The sequence below is a fragment of the Mauremys mutica genome, chromosome 1 (genome assembly GCF_020497125.1).
Source record: "Mauremys mutica isolate MM-2020 ecotype Southern chromosome 1, ASM2049712v1, whole genome shotgun sequence".
Taxonomy (NCBI): domain Eukaryota; kingdom Metazoa; phylum Chordata; order Testudines; family Geoemydidae; genus Mauremys; species Mauremys mutica.
In genome coordinates, this window is record NC_059072.1 from 229,438,480 (window position 1) to 229,455,060 (window position 16,581).

The following is a 16,581-nucleotide window of genomic DNA, read 5'->3' on the forward strand; positions in this document are numbered from 1 at the left end:
TAATCTTGCCCCAACCTTACCTCAGCAGGGTGTGGTGTTACAGACTTAGAATTGCTGTCTGAAAGTCCCTCCCCATTAATTCTGCATTTCCTTGCTTTTCTGGGTTTAAATCGGGTACACCTTCACAGGGCTGAAAGAGATTTGGCCACGCAACTGCCATGGGCATTAATGGGAATTGTGTGACACAAGTCCTGCACATATTCAGTGGTCTGTATATAGTCTCCTCTCCTAGCTATTTATGGATATATTGTTCATCACAGCTCAAAGAAGAAGAATTATATGAACAACCAGTATCATTGCTGACTTTTTATGTATAGGTTCATCCTTTACCAGTTTCCTATGACTGATAGTTTCCAAGAGACTACAAGAGAATAGTTGGTTCCTGTTCTTTCTCCTCTATTTGTTTTTTTCCCTTAGTAAGAAATAGTCAGGGTGAGTTTGTGTGTGTGTGTGTGTGTGTTTAATAGCATTCATTCCCTAGAGAATAATCTCAGTCCTTGTTTTAGCCGGCCTCCTTCTGAGAGTGTGTTAAATCTGTAGCCAGGATCACAAGCAGCTCTGGACAAATCACTGGGCTGTTATTAACCTGCCTCCATGGCAACTTCTGCTCACAAGCCTGAGGACAAAAAATGTTTTTATTCTGCTGAGCTGCACAAAAGATTCTAATGATGTTTTAGACAAAATGGCCATTGAAAGCCAGATGCATTGATGTGTATTTGTAATGCCTGGTTTATATTTAAACTGTTTTACACTGCTGATGTGCTAGGGTGTATAGAGTACTAAAAATTGTATGGTATTATCTGTGTGCAAAGTAAAGACAGAGCAGAATTTGTGCCAAACAGATTTTTTATTAACATGTTTTTAATAAACTTCCCAAACCATACTAAATACTACAACATTGTTTACAGGATATGCAGCTTCAGCAGTGGAATGTGTTATCAACTTAGTCTGCTTATTTCATATTTATTTACAAATTTGCCACTGCTTTTCAGTTGTATGGTAACTCACTGCCTACTGATTCAGAAATATAGTAGAGCACAAGGCAAACTGCATCTAGAAAGATCAAATTCTCCAGGCCATATTCTCAGCTGCTGTAGCCTGACGTAGCTCAGTAGACCAGCTGAAGTTCTGGACCACCATGTTTAACGGAAATACTCGAGTACTAGCCTAGAAAGTTTGGTAAGAAAAAATCCTTAATTTTGTCTGAACTAATAGTAGTACAGTAAAAGCTTTGTTATCCCGCATGTTGGGGGAATGGGGGGTGCCAGTTAGTCAAAAATTCCAGTTAACTAAGAGTTACCAATGGAATACCAATTTTCAAAGAATTAGAATACAATAAAATGAATCAAGTAGAAAATAGTGTGCAGTACAGGGTCATCGTTATCAACATCCATTATCATTGTAGATGTAGAAGGTGTAGGAGATCGGGTTGAATCTGTAATGACCCTATGACACACCCTGGAAGCTGCTTTTTTAAATAAATCCCTGATATCAGCTTGCTTGCTTGTCTTCTGCCTCTTCTGCATAAAAACAGAGTGCAGAATGTGCAATTGCATAACCTCCTGGGCAGTATACTAGTCCCAGTTACTAAACTGAAGATTTGTATTGGGAGATATCAGAAATGCCAGTTAATAGAGCTTTCTGGCTGATAAAGTGCTGGATAACACAGCTTTTACTGTATCTGGTTTTGAAAAGCTTTTCCTGGTTGTATTTTGGTAATTGTGGGTGTAAAAATAAAATAAAATAGAAAAAAGCCTCATACTATCAGGTTTCATTGATGTGAATGTAGGGTCTCCAAAAAGTACATTTTTTGTGTGTTACGGCAACACTGCAAACATTCTTTAATTGGGTCATATTAAAATAAGGATTTTGGGGGGTCTGGCAGTCTAACGCCTCAAACAGGTGGTGTATATTCTGCAAAGCTGATACCCTTTGATAGGAACAGCTGTGTATCAACTCCATCATAAAAGCTGTTGACTGAACACGTGTGTACAGGCATACACGCTGCCACGTCTAGCATGGAAATACACCATTGACAGTATTTCCTTGTTTTGTTTAAAGCGAGGGCTGGAAGTGTATGTTTGCCCAAGGACCAAAGAGAGTATGTATCCCAGTTACCCAGCTGGCCTAGAGGGAAAGGGTTGGTGGTTGCTGGGGCTCTGTTTTGTCTAATGTCTGGCTCGAAAGAGCACAGTAGCTTTACGGACTTGATCAAGTGGGATCTTGGCAGTGATCTGCCCATGACATAGTGAAGGCCACCAGAAGGATGGTGCTTCCTTTTCTCTTGTGGAGCAGAGTGCTGTAGGAGGTCTGAGCCATAAACACTGTTGTCTACTACAGACAAGAATTTGAAAGCTTTGGGGCATCCACTGCTGGCAGTTTGAATACAAGGGCTGTTGATGAAATGGTGTGATCTGCCTGAATGTGCGATCAAAAGAGATTGCCCCCCAAGTCCGGTGTATTTATTAATACATGGCAAACTAGGCTGCACAGCATGGAGTGCCCAGCCTACTGGAATGACCTAGATTTGTGAGTAACCTTTAGCCGTGGGTCTGTGTGGATTTAAGGGTTCTGCCAAGTTATTCTTCAGCCTTTTGACCCACAGAGCAGCTTTGATGTTGACTCTGAAGGAGGCCAGACATCCTACTGTCCAGCATGAAAGATGATGTTATAATAGCAACAGGTTAAGAGGAGAAATCAGACTAATGCAGTGCCAGAGTGATAAAATGAGGGGGCTGCAGTGCCCGGGTTCTCCGACCAATTAACATCCAAGAATCCTGTTTGAACAATGGAAAGGACTTGTGATTATATTGTTCCTTCTAAACTTGATTTGTAAATTTGCCATATCACCAGTGATCGCCCTGCAAGATCTGTCATTCTGAAGTTTGCTTTAGCCTCGGACCTCTGTGATATGTACTATGGTTATTATATTTCTTCCCATTGAGCTTTCTTTATGCTTCCTTTCCTTCCCGCCACCCCATCAGGCTGAGCAGTACATCAAGTTGTCTGTATTCATTTTGTGGCATTCAAGGCATGAAGAGAGTTCCTTACTAAATGGATTCCAGCTGTGGACTTGAGTGTAAAAGCTTCCCCAGCTGGCTTCCATATAATTAAATCTTGTATGCATTTACTGAAGTGGCATTTCATAAGACATCTAAGTAGCAATAGCTGTTTAAGCATGACAGGGGCATTTGGTAAGAGATCGTTAAAACAAAGAGTTTTACATTGATGAGAGGGTTTTCTGTTGTTGTACGCACATTACTTCCTAATGCCCCCTAGACGAGCCTGTTGCAAAACTCATTCATTACTTGGAAGATCAGGATGTTAGAAAAAATCCTGCTTCCTTTAGTAGGCCTAGATCTGCTGATCTTTTCTTGGAGTTTGAGACAGAAGTTATGATGTATGCACCACCCAATTGTCTCCATAAATTTTAAATGGTTAATGATTCATTTTGTATCATATATTGGAAGAAACAGGCTGTTTCTGTTATATTCAACACTGGTAGTTCCATTGAGCAGTATCCTAATGGTTTATACTTTGCACAATTGTATGCCACATACACTAATGATGAATGCTTAGCCAGTGTAATGCTATCACCCTGAAGCAATGAATTGGTATAGATTGCCATTACCATTATAACACACTTACAGATCTGTTTGTTTCCAATTCACATTACTCAGTCCTGCAAGCAAATGGATTTTCAAGCAGTGCCATCAGGAGGACTCCGATAGTTACAATTGAGTTTACCTTATCAGAATGTCTCTGATTCTGTGGTGGTATAACTGTAGCCTTCATCCAGATGACACAGTACATCCAGTATTTTTCTATTAATTGGAGACAAAACTATGCACTATGCTTTCTGAATAGTACAGTTTAGAGCTCACTATTCCTTTTGAAAAGGAAACTTCAGTCTCAATTTATTTGCCAAACATCCACTTGAACTTTTCCTCTTTCTATTTAAATCTATTTTTTCCTTTAAAAACCTATTCTTATTCCAAATATTCTCTGTTTTGCCACGTCTCAGCCCCATTGGCTTTTATCTAGCTAAACTAGTTTATAAAATAGCTTTATATAATTTTGTTTTCAGGACATATATTAACCTTTCATAAAAACACAGTCCTGGGACATAGTGTGTAGCAGCCGGATTTTGAAGACTCTGGAGCATAGAACTCCTTCATTCAGTAGAAGTATAAAATACATTTTCATCTTTTCCCAAATGCTTTCGCTTTCTTGACTTGCTTAATGAGCATGGCAGTAGTGTAACTGACACTTCATATTGTTGTTACAAATAGTTTTTAAGTGCAGTGTATTATATGAGAGCAGTCAGATCAGAGGGACTCAACCAAATGGATTTTTGTTTTTCGGTTGATGAGCTAACTCATCAGTGACCTCTTCTTGATCTTGCAAAGATATGAGAATTCAACCCATTTCCACTTGTGTATGTTGAGTTCACACAGACAAAGCTGAGGATCATTGCTCTAGAGCAGGAATTGTCGTCTTGCATCATCTGTTAGCTTTCCACATATCACTTTGCCAAATTATTTTTTTTTAATTTAGAGCCAGCCCCCACCGGTTGTACTAAATGAAAAGTGAATGTTCTTCTCCTCATAATTTGCTGTTGTGCTTAATAATGTTTCCTTTGTTTCATCTTTTCTGCTTAGGTTGCTTTGAATGTTGCATTAAGTGCCTGGGAGGAGTTCCATATGCTTCACTTGTGGCAACCATTCTCTGCTTTTCTGGGGTAGCATTGTTTTGTGGCTGTGGTCATGTGGCTCTCACTGGAACCGTATCTATCCTTGAACAACACTTCTCCACAAACTCCAGTGACCATGCTTTGCTGAGTGAAGTGTAAGTATGCCCCTCTTCCATTACTTCCTGAAAGAATTCCAGCAAAACACCCCATAATGCAAAACACAACTGAGATTAGAAATGGATCCAAACTTGAATGCCAAACTCCGAGGCTTAGGCTCTTTTCTCTAAATAATATACACATCGCACAGTGTCTAGTGTTATCACTTCCATGCATGGAGATTCAGCATATAGTTTCAGCCTGAATGACTTCTTATGCTAGACAAAACAGGAAGAACAGGTGTAAAGTCCTAATGAGAACACAGTTTGTCTCCTCTAACAGCTGGATCTGAATCAAATACAAAATGTAAGCTGTTTCCAGTTGATGGGAGGGCCCTAAAAATGTAAAGGAGCAGCCTGTAGGAAACCAAATCAGCACTGGTGCAGAGCAACATGCGTCATCTCTAGTAACTGATTACGGGGAAGGCAAACGAGAGTGACACTCACTCCTGTGAAGTGAGTCAGCCAGCTGTGTTGGGACACCCTTGCTGCGCTCTCCTGCATTCTGCACATGCTACAGAGCTGCACTAGTCAGAGGCACAGGGCAGGATTGAGCTCTGTAGAATTTCAACTACATGAGCAATGCCCCCAGGACAGGAGCAGGTTGTGAGGAGGGAAGTGCACTACTGTGTACAGAGTGCCCAAGAGCTTTGATTTTGAGGCTGGAGAATCCTACTAGCAGTGGGATCACGTCCTGTGTTTCCTGGCCTAGCAAGGGATGGGAGCACTGCATGCTCAGCTGTTGGAAGTAGGCAGGTAGAGCCCTTGTAACTATGCTTAGCTGCCCTCTTCTGCCAAGCCATTTCTTCTAGTGCACAGCACGAGGCCATTGGTGTAGAGGGATTAAGAGGTGTGTTGGGTAGGATCCTGGTATGCTCCCCTGGTCATTTTTTACTTTAAGGCACATGGACTCTCGGAATTTCCCTGTCATCTTCCCCTTCATCTTGACAGCTCTCCCTGTACTTCATTTTATGAGCTACTGCTGGATCCCATTTATCGAGAAATAAAGCTTTTCTCCTCCAGTCTTGTTCACCCAGCCCTTGATTGTCTGGTGACAATTTACCCTAGGTCAAGAGCTTATCTAATAGTATCTAAAAATCCTTTGACAAGGTGCTAGTATATTATGCATGCTATACACATGTATAGAGCCCCGCACGGATACAAAATTTGTATCCGCATTTGATCCACGATTCACAGAAATGCTCCATGGATATCTATGGATTTGCAGGGCTCTATAAAGGCAGCAGAACCATAGCATGTATGGCGATGGCATGTAGCGTCACTAGCTGTGCTTCAGCAACTGAGGGCTGGTCTACACTCGGGGGGAGGATCCATCTAAGATATGCAACTTCAGCTATGCTGTTTGCATAGCTGAAGTCGAAGTATCTTAGTTCAACTTACCTGGCCCTCCTCATGGCGGCGAGTCGACTGCTGCAGCTCCCCCATCGACGCTGCTTACTCCTCCTGCTGAGGTGGAGCACGGGCATCGATTCGTGGATCGATTATCGCGTCTAGACAAGAAGCGATAAATCGATCCCCGGTAGATCGATTACTACCCGCTGATCTGGTGGGTAGTATAGACGTACCCTGAGTGTAACAAAGCCTAATGTGCAAAGTAATGGGGTTCATTTGTTTAACTGAGGAGGAAATCCAACTGATAGAGAGAAAGCTTTGCAAGAACTCTTGATAGCAACACATGGGAGAGAGCTGTTGTGACCAACTATCTATTATCAACGCAACATCAGCAACCAGGGTTACAGTGGCACTGTTTCAGGGAAACGAGCAATTGGTACTTGAATTCCTATGGCCACAAAGTTGTGTGGAAGCCTAATGAGAAATGCCAACGGTTAATGGAAACAGACAAATCTAGTTGGAGGGGTTTAAAAGTACCTGCAGATATTTTTTAGTAGGTTAGCACTCCTGGCTTATATTTTTAACCATACTTGATATTCTTGTACCTTTGCTATGAAACTATGGATTCACTCCTGTGCTGAACAATTTGTTAAAATTGAGTGATGCTCATTTGCATGTTCTCAGGAAAATATCACATCATTTTCATGCACTGTAAAATATGTATGCAGATGAATTTGGGTAGGGGGCGTAAGAGAGGTGTGAATTTTGGAGCTGATGATGCTGTCTCCTTACAGGCAACATAGCCCTTAAGAGTGAGCACAGAGCTAGGTGGCCAGAATATCCAAATTCTCTTCCAGCCTTTGCCACTTCAAGCGCCTACATATGTACCATAGCGCAAACATTAAGTTAAGGGTCACACCACCTTAGGAAGTACAGAAATATCTCCATTTTGCAGGCATGGAACTGATGCGCAAAGATTATGACTATCCTAAAGTGTAAGAAGCAAGATTAAAACCCAGATCTCTTGACTCCCAGCCAGGCCCTAGACCATTGTCCCTCTGGTGCACATCAGTTTCCCATGTTAGTTTCCACATCTGTAAAATGAGCATCATAAGGCTGGGACACACGCCCTTGACCCTCTTTTTTTAAACAGAACCACAATATTTGAATAGATACTTGGCAGAATGAATCATGCTGATTTTCTTGCCATGCAGGTTGAAGCCTAGGAGGGGAGGCATAGCTCATTGGTTTGAGCATTGGCCTGCTAAACCCAGGATTGTGAGTTCAATCCTTGAGGGGGCCACTTAGGGATCTGGGGCAAAAATCAGTACTTGGTCCTGCTAGTGAAGGCAGGGGGCTGGACTCAATGACCTTTCAAGGTCCCTTCCAGTTCTAGGAGATAGGATATCTCCATTAATTTTAATACAATCAGGTAAGACTGCTTTGTTTTAACATGACTCCAAGTCTGACTAACTTTTATTTCCTCTTCTATTTTAGCATACAGCTAATGCAGTATGTAATCTATGGCATTGCATCATTTTTTTTCTTATATGGAATAATCCTTTTGGCGGAAGGTTTTTATACAACAAGTGCTGTGAAGGAACTGCATGGTGAGTTCAAAACAACAGCCTGTGGCCGATGCATCAGTGGAATGGTAAGTACAGTACTGCAGCCATCACCCAGCTACCCAAAGGAAGAATAGCAGCTGTCTTTTAATTTTTTCTTCACATTAGCGAAGATCTGGCTTAATTTGACTCTGATGCTGTTTCACCACAATGTTTTTGCCCAGTTAAACTTTTCATACCCCACAAAGACAGAGGTATTCAGGATTGTGCACTGAGACCCATCTTGTCTTTGCACTTAGGGGAAGCTCAGCTGGATCCAAACTTTGCAGAATGAGTTATTTAGGTACTTACATGTTCTAACCTCAACTTCACGGCTGTAGATTGTAAATTTTGTAATGCTCAACCCAGGTGCTAAGTGCATTTGGGCCTTAAAGAATTGTGATGCTTGGAGTTGGCATTAGAGCTGTAGTCCCCAGACTGTGGGGCATATCTCCCTAGGGGGGCACGGAGGAACATTCAGGGGGATTCGGGGGGTGGGGATGGAGCGCCACCCTGCCCCACTCTGCCCTCAGCCCCAGCTTCGGCTCCCAATCGCAGCTCTGGCCTCAGCTCCATCCCTGCTCCTGGACGGCCTTTACAGGCAGAGGAGCATGACAGAAGAAGTTTGGGAACCACGGCATTAGACACTCTTAGAGTTGGGACTACAAAACTCTGAGTAGAGTTTATGCAGGATTATTTTAAAAAATAGTAAATCTTTACATTTCTATAGCACATTCCACAAAGTCCTTCAAATATCAGTGAATCAAGCTTCACAAAACCCCTGGAAGCTAGAAAAGTATTACAGTCCCATTTTTACAGATGAGAAACCAAGGCATAGAGAGAAAGCAACTGTCTCAAGATTGCAGGAGGAGTCTTCAATACAGATGAAATATTTAAAACCTTTAAAAAGTTCCAAATGGTTTTCCCATCAGTACACTTAAAAAAAAAAAAAAAAAAAAAAAAGTAAAACTTCAAAATCTTGCCCACAGCTCCTTCATGGTTGTACTCTTTAGGAACAGAGACACAATGTTTTTGAGACAGGATTTGAAAGCTGTCTGAAAATTTGAATTCAAAGCTGATAGTTATGAAGAAAGCAAAGGAATATGGCTGGGATCACGCAGGAGGAAGTGTGGGTGAAAATAGGCTTTTGGTGTGATTATATTGCATTTTAATAATTAAAACATATTGCCGATAAATGTAGAGTTTTTTCAGCCAAGAAAAATACAAAGGGAATAGCATGTTTGTATTGAACAAAGAGAGTAATTTTTTCAACTGTATTATTTAATACACTTTTCAAAAAGCTAATATTAAATTAAGTCAATTAAGTAATTTTTGAAGCATTTTATTTTCTGGCAAGTGTGACATTAAAAAGATGACAACTGAATTATATTTAAGGCTTTATTTTCCAAAGGTCAGGAATATAAAAATGCCTATACATCTGCACATCTCACTTTGAGTGCATAATTACTTGTGCAATTTAGTTAACTGCAATAACAAAAATGACTATTCATCTCCTTATGCATATACCTATGTTGCATGCAACTGTGATAAATGCATGTTCAAATGAAGCACAAAAACATAGTTTTCCATGACTTTTTGAAAAATCTGATCACTCTTCTGCAGTAGAAATTGCAACAAATATGCTACATGAAGCATCATAAAATGTGGGAATTTAGAAGTGACAAGAAGTAAGAGCTCTAAGATACATTAACAATTAAAATGATGTTACTAATTGAACATAAAAAGGGAAATGTCTGTGTAACATTACAGATCTAGGCAATCACAATTTGTATGCAATTGTTGCCAGTGCAGCCAGCTCCTTCTCGCCATGCTGCTGATTCAGTTCTAGCAGGTATATTAGATTTCCAAGCTTCCAGAACGATTGTTGGATGCCAGTGCTATAAAGAGGAGTCATATCAGATCATCATTAAGGCTGCATTTTTCCTGGCCATCATAGGAGTCAAGGATTCCATAATATTCATGTTGTGGTTTTAAAAAAAAAAGCTGCCAGCCTCTCTTTCCCTCCCCCCCACCCAAAACCATCATATCCTTACTGAAGTCAATGGGAATACTTCTGGAGTGAAGTACTTTTTAGTATGAATAAAGAGTCTGGCCCTATAGAAATAAACACCCATAACCTTTAGGCCTTTTGCAAGCACCTGCCCTCCTCCCCCCCGCCCCCAAGTTCTCTGCCTCTTTGTTCCACTGCAAAATCCATCCCACCAATCAACCCTGGGTTATCCAGTCTCTCTTTGCCTTGCTCCCATGCTGCTTAGTGTCTCTGGACAAAGTCCCATGACCATGTGGACTTTCTCCACTACAAATTTGCTCTGTCTTTCAGCTCTCCCATCTGCCTGACTGAGCAATACTCTTCTCCCTCAGTGACTCCCCCTCAACCCCAACCCTCCTTCCTCTTAACTTTCCTTTGGATCACTCTTTTCCTCATTAAACTAACCCATAGAGCTACTCAGACGCTACTGTCCTTCAGATCCATTTCTACAGTGATGCTCATGGAGAACTGCCCCCGACAATGGCCTAGTAGAGGGCCATGGAGATTCTGATAGCTAGTTTACATTTTGTAGTTTAAAAAAACCCACCTTTTTTGATTTGGAAGCATTGAGTAGTGCACGTAGCTGGTCTGTGTACCCACAGGTTACCATCACTCTTAGCTTTGTCTTCCTTCCCAACAAGGCCTCCATTTGTTTGTCACACCCTCTTGATTGCCTTGTCTCAGACTAGACTGTAAGCTCTTCGCCCCAGGGGCTGTCTTTCTATACTGTTTGTACAGTGGCTAACGCTACTGGTCCCAAGTCCCAACTGAAAGATCGGACACTAGTGAAATACTCCTGCTAAAGTGGACAACTGTGATAGTAAATAGTCTGGAACCAGTTTCACTGAAGCTGAGTTCTGCCAAGTTAAACACTGAGCGGGACAGGAGGCCAGTACAGCTGGAGAGGCCAAAGCAGTTACATTTCAGTAACAGCTTTAATTCCTCCAAGGCTGCTGAGGTTGAGGTAGGCTGGATTTACAAAGGTCTGCCCTGGCATCACAATCTCGCATCTATTTATGGTCATTGCTGCCAAAGCAAAGTTTGGCTAGATGCTAAAATGGGAAAAAAGGTAATTTTACTTACAAAACAATGCCCATGTGGGTTGCTCCCCTGGGGTCCTGAGATACCTTGCCACTACATACCCTTAGTGTGAAGCAATCTTCTTTATGCCTACTGTGGTTCAGCTCCCTGAAATCAACAGCCTCTGTCCACCAAACACTTACTTTCAGGTCTCGCCACAGACCTTGCCATCCCTGTGCAGGCTTAAATCCTTGTCTAAAGCAGTTTTTCACATAAAGCAACCTTGCACTATCACTAGCCCACGTGGCCAGGACCCAATTGTCATGAATGCAAAAAGTGCGGTCCTATTAGCTTCCTCAGTGAAGGATGACCAAATGTATTTTTGCTTCTTCTATTTCCCCAAACTCATTTTCTCCCCCAAAGACAGGATGAGTCCTGTGGTTTCTTTCCAGGGATGCTGGCTCTAAGGTGTCTTCCCATGCTCCTGTTTGTTTCACATCCCGCTTTGACCTGTTTTTCCTGTTGACTTTCACAGGGGTTTCCATTGAGTTGGCTTTAGAATGCTTAATCTACGTAGGAATCTAGGCAGAAATCTGAAAATACATCCCTTTGTCTGGCAAAACCAGTTTTTCACCTCTGCTAGTGCCACCTTAATATAAACTAGGAGGACATATTTTCAGTCCCTAGATATAACTTTTACAATATAATTGGTACATATGTTTCAGTGAAGCTACAGATATAGTATTTGTGCCTTCTAAATGTATTATTTATACGTATCATGGTAGTGAACAGAGGTCTCAACCAGAACCAGGGCTTCACTGGGCTAGGCACTAAATATACACAAAATTAAAAAAAACAACACCCCCTATCTTCCCTCCCCCCAAAAACCCCAGTTCCTGCCCTGCAGCGTTCACCACGTAAATAGACAACAAAGAAAATGGGAGAAAAGAAGCATTACTTTCCTCTTACACATGGGGAACTGAGGCACTGAGATTGTGATTTGCCCAAAGTCACGCAGGAAGTCTGCGGTAGAGCGTGCAACTGAATCAGATCTCCAGAAGCCCAGACCAGTGTGTTAACCACACCTCTCTAATGATGCTCTCTACATGCTCTCTAAAGCAAAATTTAGTCTGGCAAACAATTCAGAACATTAAAATAATATTAGAAGTATTTCCAAAGCCAAAATCAAGTGTAGTATCTGTTTACTATCTCAGACATCCTCTGCAACGATATTAAACCCTGCCAAAGGAGGGATTCTAGATTTTTCATCTCATGTCTATGATCTTTTGTCTTGTTAATTTAAAACATTTTAAAACAGCTTGTCTTCATTTATATACCCCTGCTAGCTGTTAGGGTTTCTGGTGTCTCATTTTAGGAACCCAGATTAATTTTTCAGGAGACAAAAATGGGTTTCCTTAAATTTATGTTCAGACTTGACCCCACTGTATCTCCAGAGAGATGTGCATGGTTTGATTCCCCTGCATAGTGTACAGCTGGCAAGAATTAGAGAATTTCTTGTATATCTGGTATATAATTATTTTTTTAAAATCTGTTATTTGATTTGTTGGCATTTACTGGTTTTAACTTAAAATCAGAATTCCTGTTTCAGTTTACTATTCTTCTAACTGTGATTAATAAACTGCTCTTTCAGAAGACCAAGCTGTTTACTCAAGCAGACAGATTAAAAATGGAGCATTTGAGTCTTACATTTCTAGTACTGCCTTTGAGCTAAGTATTTGTTTAAAGAAAACTGCAAGCGAGAAATGCTGGCCTGGTCATTTTCCTACTGCCCAAAAGATCCTATTTACAAGGAAAAAATTGTATGGCAACTGGCTTTTAATGTTTAACTTCCTGAAAATGACTTGTAGGAGCTTATTTAAACTATAGATACCCCTCTCCCCGGAGAGAGCATATTCATTCTGTTCCCTTCAGAGAGTTAAACTTGAAATGTGTTTTCTCTGCCCAGTTTGTTTTCCTCACATATGTGCTTGGAGTGGCCTGGCTTGGGGTCTTTGGCTTTTCTGCTGTGCCTGTCTTTATGTTCTATAACATATGGTCAACTTGTGAAGTCATCAAATCACTCCAGACAAATATGACAGCTTCAGGGGACCAGATCTGCGTGGATGTCAGGCAATACGGTACTTATTTTAATCCTGATTAAATTCTTTATCCTCTTTCCTTGTCCTATCTTCAGTTGGTTTGTCTGTCTTATCAGATGAACCAAAAAGCAGAGTATGGTATCTCTGAAAATGCCATTACTTTTCCACTTCATGCAGTTCTTACTAACCTCCTTCCAGATGCATTCAGTTTAACTGAACAGGAAAGTCATGTATCTCAACTGATTTTGTAACTGTTACCCATATTATTGTATCAGGTTTAAATATAAAACAATCTCAAAATAAAATGCTTAGGAACAAAGTGGATACAAATTGATATTTTTTAAAATATAAAAAAATTGAATTTATATTTTTTTTTCCTTTTAAACAGATTTTTGAAATTGACAACCTATTTTAAGGCCTAAACTCACAATAATCTGTTAAAATAATTTAAATAATAAAATGCTGCAACAATGAGCTATCCTCAAATTAATTAATTAATTGGAAGGGTGCTGCTTTTTTCAGTATATACAGGATCAGGCAGAAAATATTTAACTTTCGAGGTCAACTCAAGCTTTGTAAATGTTACATTAAAATAATACATTAAGTAAGCATCTGTATTATTTTCAGCCTCTACCGTGGGGTGACTGTAAGTCCAGTTTGTTGTGCAGAAAAGCTTTTGGCTTATTTATTTTTGGTTTCAGTTTAGCTAGCAGGTTCAGAGAGAATATTTTTTTCATTTGGACTAGTTCATTCAAACTTGATAAACCCACTGGTAGCTGAAAGCAGATCAACTTGTTTTCCTCTACCAATCTATGAAAAAACCAAAGTGGTAGAGGATGAGATCTACTAACTCTAAAAACGTGAAGGACATGGAGCCAGATTTTCAAAAGGTATTTAAGACACCTGAAGATGCAGATAGGCACCTAACCTGCTATGGCACTTTCAAAAATTCCATTAGGCACCTCACTCTCATTGAAAATGATGGGAGGTAGGTGCCTCATTGGATTTTCAAGAGCCCCTAAGCAATTTAATCGCATGAGGCACCTCACTCTCATTGAAATAAATGAGTGAGGTGCCTCATGCGATTTTCAAAAGTGCTGTGGCAGGTTAGGTGCCTATCTGCATCTTTAAGCACCTAAATACCTTTGACAGTCTGGCCCCTGGTGACCAGAAACAGTCTGTCAATTCAATAACTAAAATGAATCACCTTTATTTAATAACTCAGTTTTAAATGCAAAGCATTTTGATAAGCTTGTTTATTATATATATCCAGCAGTTTAATTTTATTTAACCAGTAAAAAAAAATTATTTAAAATGCTGTTTTTGTACATTTTAATTGAATTCCAATTTCCATCCAAATGCATCTTGACAAAAATCCAGAATAAAACCTTATCCAGTATAAGTCTCCAAATATGCACATCAGAATTGAACAATCACATTCAGTACATGTGTCTTTGACTCAGGAATCATTAGTACTCCACCACAGTATTTACTTGGGTTGGTGCTGTGTATTTTGGAATTGCAAAGCAGAACTAAAAGTGGTTATGGAGTAAATCCTGTGATGCTTTTTCTGCAGTTGTACCATGAATTTAAGATAAATTCATGTTCAGACAGTCTGCCCTTGCCACAACCACTAATTCCAACCAGCAGAGTTTGAATGGCTTTAAAACTCTTCTTTAAATTGTATTGTGAAGACAGACATTAATATATTTTAAAGTGATCCTGCTACAGTTTAAAACTAACATGGGAGGGCTACAAAATGAATTGAAAAACGTGCTTGCAGTATATTTTAAATTTACATCTGTTATGGGCCTAAAAGTTTAAACATTTAGTATCTTCCAGATCTCATTTACTTTAAAAACCAATAAAGTCAGTAAATAAATACACCTCTACCTCGCTATAAGGTGACCCGATATAACATGGGTTTGCGTATAGCACGGTAGCAGTGGGGCTCCAGCGACGCTTTAAAGGGTCTGGGGCTCCGGCTGCTGTGGGGAGCTCCGGGCCCTTTAAATCACCACTGGAGCCCTGCTGCCGCTACCCCAGGGCTGTGACAGCGGGGCTCAGGTGGCGTTTCAAAGGGTCCGGGGCTCCAGCTGATGTGGGGGCCCATTAAATCCCTTTGGAGCCCTGCTGCTGCTACCCCGGGGCGGCAGTGGGGCTTGCCAGCAATTTAAAGGGCCCGGGGCTCCGGCTGCTGCGGGGAGCCCAGGGCCCTTTAAATCACTGCTGGAGCCCTGCTGCCGCTACCCCGGGGCTGTGGCAGTGGGGCTCCACCGGCAATCTAAAGGGCCTGGGGCTCCCCGCAGTGGCTGGAGCCCGGAGCTCTTTAAATCACCGCCAGAGCCCTGCCAGCCCTACCCCGATATAATGGGGCTTCAGCTATAACGCAGTAGGGATTTTTGGCTCCGCCCGCGTTCTAGCGGGGTAGAGGTGTAATCATCTTGTGCATTATGGGGGTGAAAGGGGTCTGGAAGTATTGGACTTATATGTGCCAGGGTTCACCTAAAGTTTTCTATCCATTGGAAATACTGTATTTTTGTAATTCTTCCCTACCACCAGCTACACCAAAATACTGAAACCTTACTCAAGTGGTGTTTTGGCCTAGTAAGGACTTCAGTATTCAGCCCAATTCTGAAAGGTGCTGCAAATTGCCTCTCGTAATCAGGGGAGTTGGGCGTGCTCACAGATGATAGGTCAACAGTGAGTAAAATCACCATTTGGCTGCCATATGGGAAACCTACATCTGAGAACATTTGGCAAGCAGCAGCTAGTCTTGGTGTACGGAGAATGCACCATCTGAGTGATTTCTTTGTAGTTTCTCCTGCCAACTCAAAGCTGTACTGGGTCAATGTGTGGGTGCATCAGAAGGGAACACAACTGGCATGTGGGTGGGGAGGAATAAGATTGAGAGGAATGGAAGGTTATGCGTTGGCTGTTTAGAACTAATTGTACATTTTGATCTGGTGTTGTCATTTCAGGTATCATCCCTTGGAATGCTGTACCAGGCAGGGCTTGTGGTCCAATTTTAGAGAACATCTGCAACACAAATGAGGTACAATAACAAACTACAGGGCTATTGCAGAAGCCAAAGAAAGTCATATTGGAAGATAAATGCGTTTTTCAGAAGCCTCTACTAACCTGCCAAAACCACCATCTATGCAACAGTGGCAAATATCAATATTGTTAACATCTTTCTTCCTGCCATCCAAAGCCAGAAAAAAAATTGTTCTCTAACAAATTTTTTCAAAGTCTTCTGGGCTATCTGTTCTGTAAATAACCAGTAATATGAATAGAGCAATAAAAAAAACAGTTAAAAAAAATCAGCAGTGTTAGAGTTCTGCATTGAAATGGCAAACAGATTCAATTGCATTTTCCTCTAATCGTTAAAATATTTGTTTTAATCTCTTCTTTTCTAGTTCTACATGTCCTATCACCTGTTCATTGTGGCCTGTGCTGGAGCTGGTGCCACTGTCATAGCCCTGGTGGGTAACATCCTCCATATTTCTAATGAAACTTAACACACTCCTTTCAGCTTTTAACAATAAGATATTTTAAAACATTAAACACCTTGAAAACAGTGATACTTCAAATAAAACGGAGTGAC

The 16,581-nt window shown here is 40.9% G+C and overlaps 1 protein-coding gene across 8 annotated transcripts in view; it reads left to right on the forward strand.

The window, feature by feature from the left end:
* GPM6B (glycoprotein M6B) overlaps positions 1-16,581 on the forward strand; it is a 139,302-nt gene that overhangs the window by 118,333 nt on the left and 4,388 nt on the right. For all 8 annotated transcript variants that reach the window (XM_045029970.1, XM_045029800.1, XM_045030136.1 and 5 more), the window contains 5 exons: positions 4,662-4,848; positions 7,699-7,855; positions 12,842-13,013; positions 15,956-16,029; positions 16,394-16,459. In XM_045029970.1, coding sequence (XP_044885905.1) covers positions 4,662-4,848; positions 7,699-7,855; positions 12,842-13,013; positions 15,956-16,029; positions 16,394-16,459 — 656 coding nt within the window. The remainder of the gene's footprint in view (positions 1-4,661; positions 4,849-7,698; positions 7,856-12,841; positions 13,014-15,955; positions 16,030-16,393; positions 16,460-16,581) is intronic.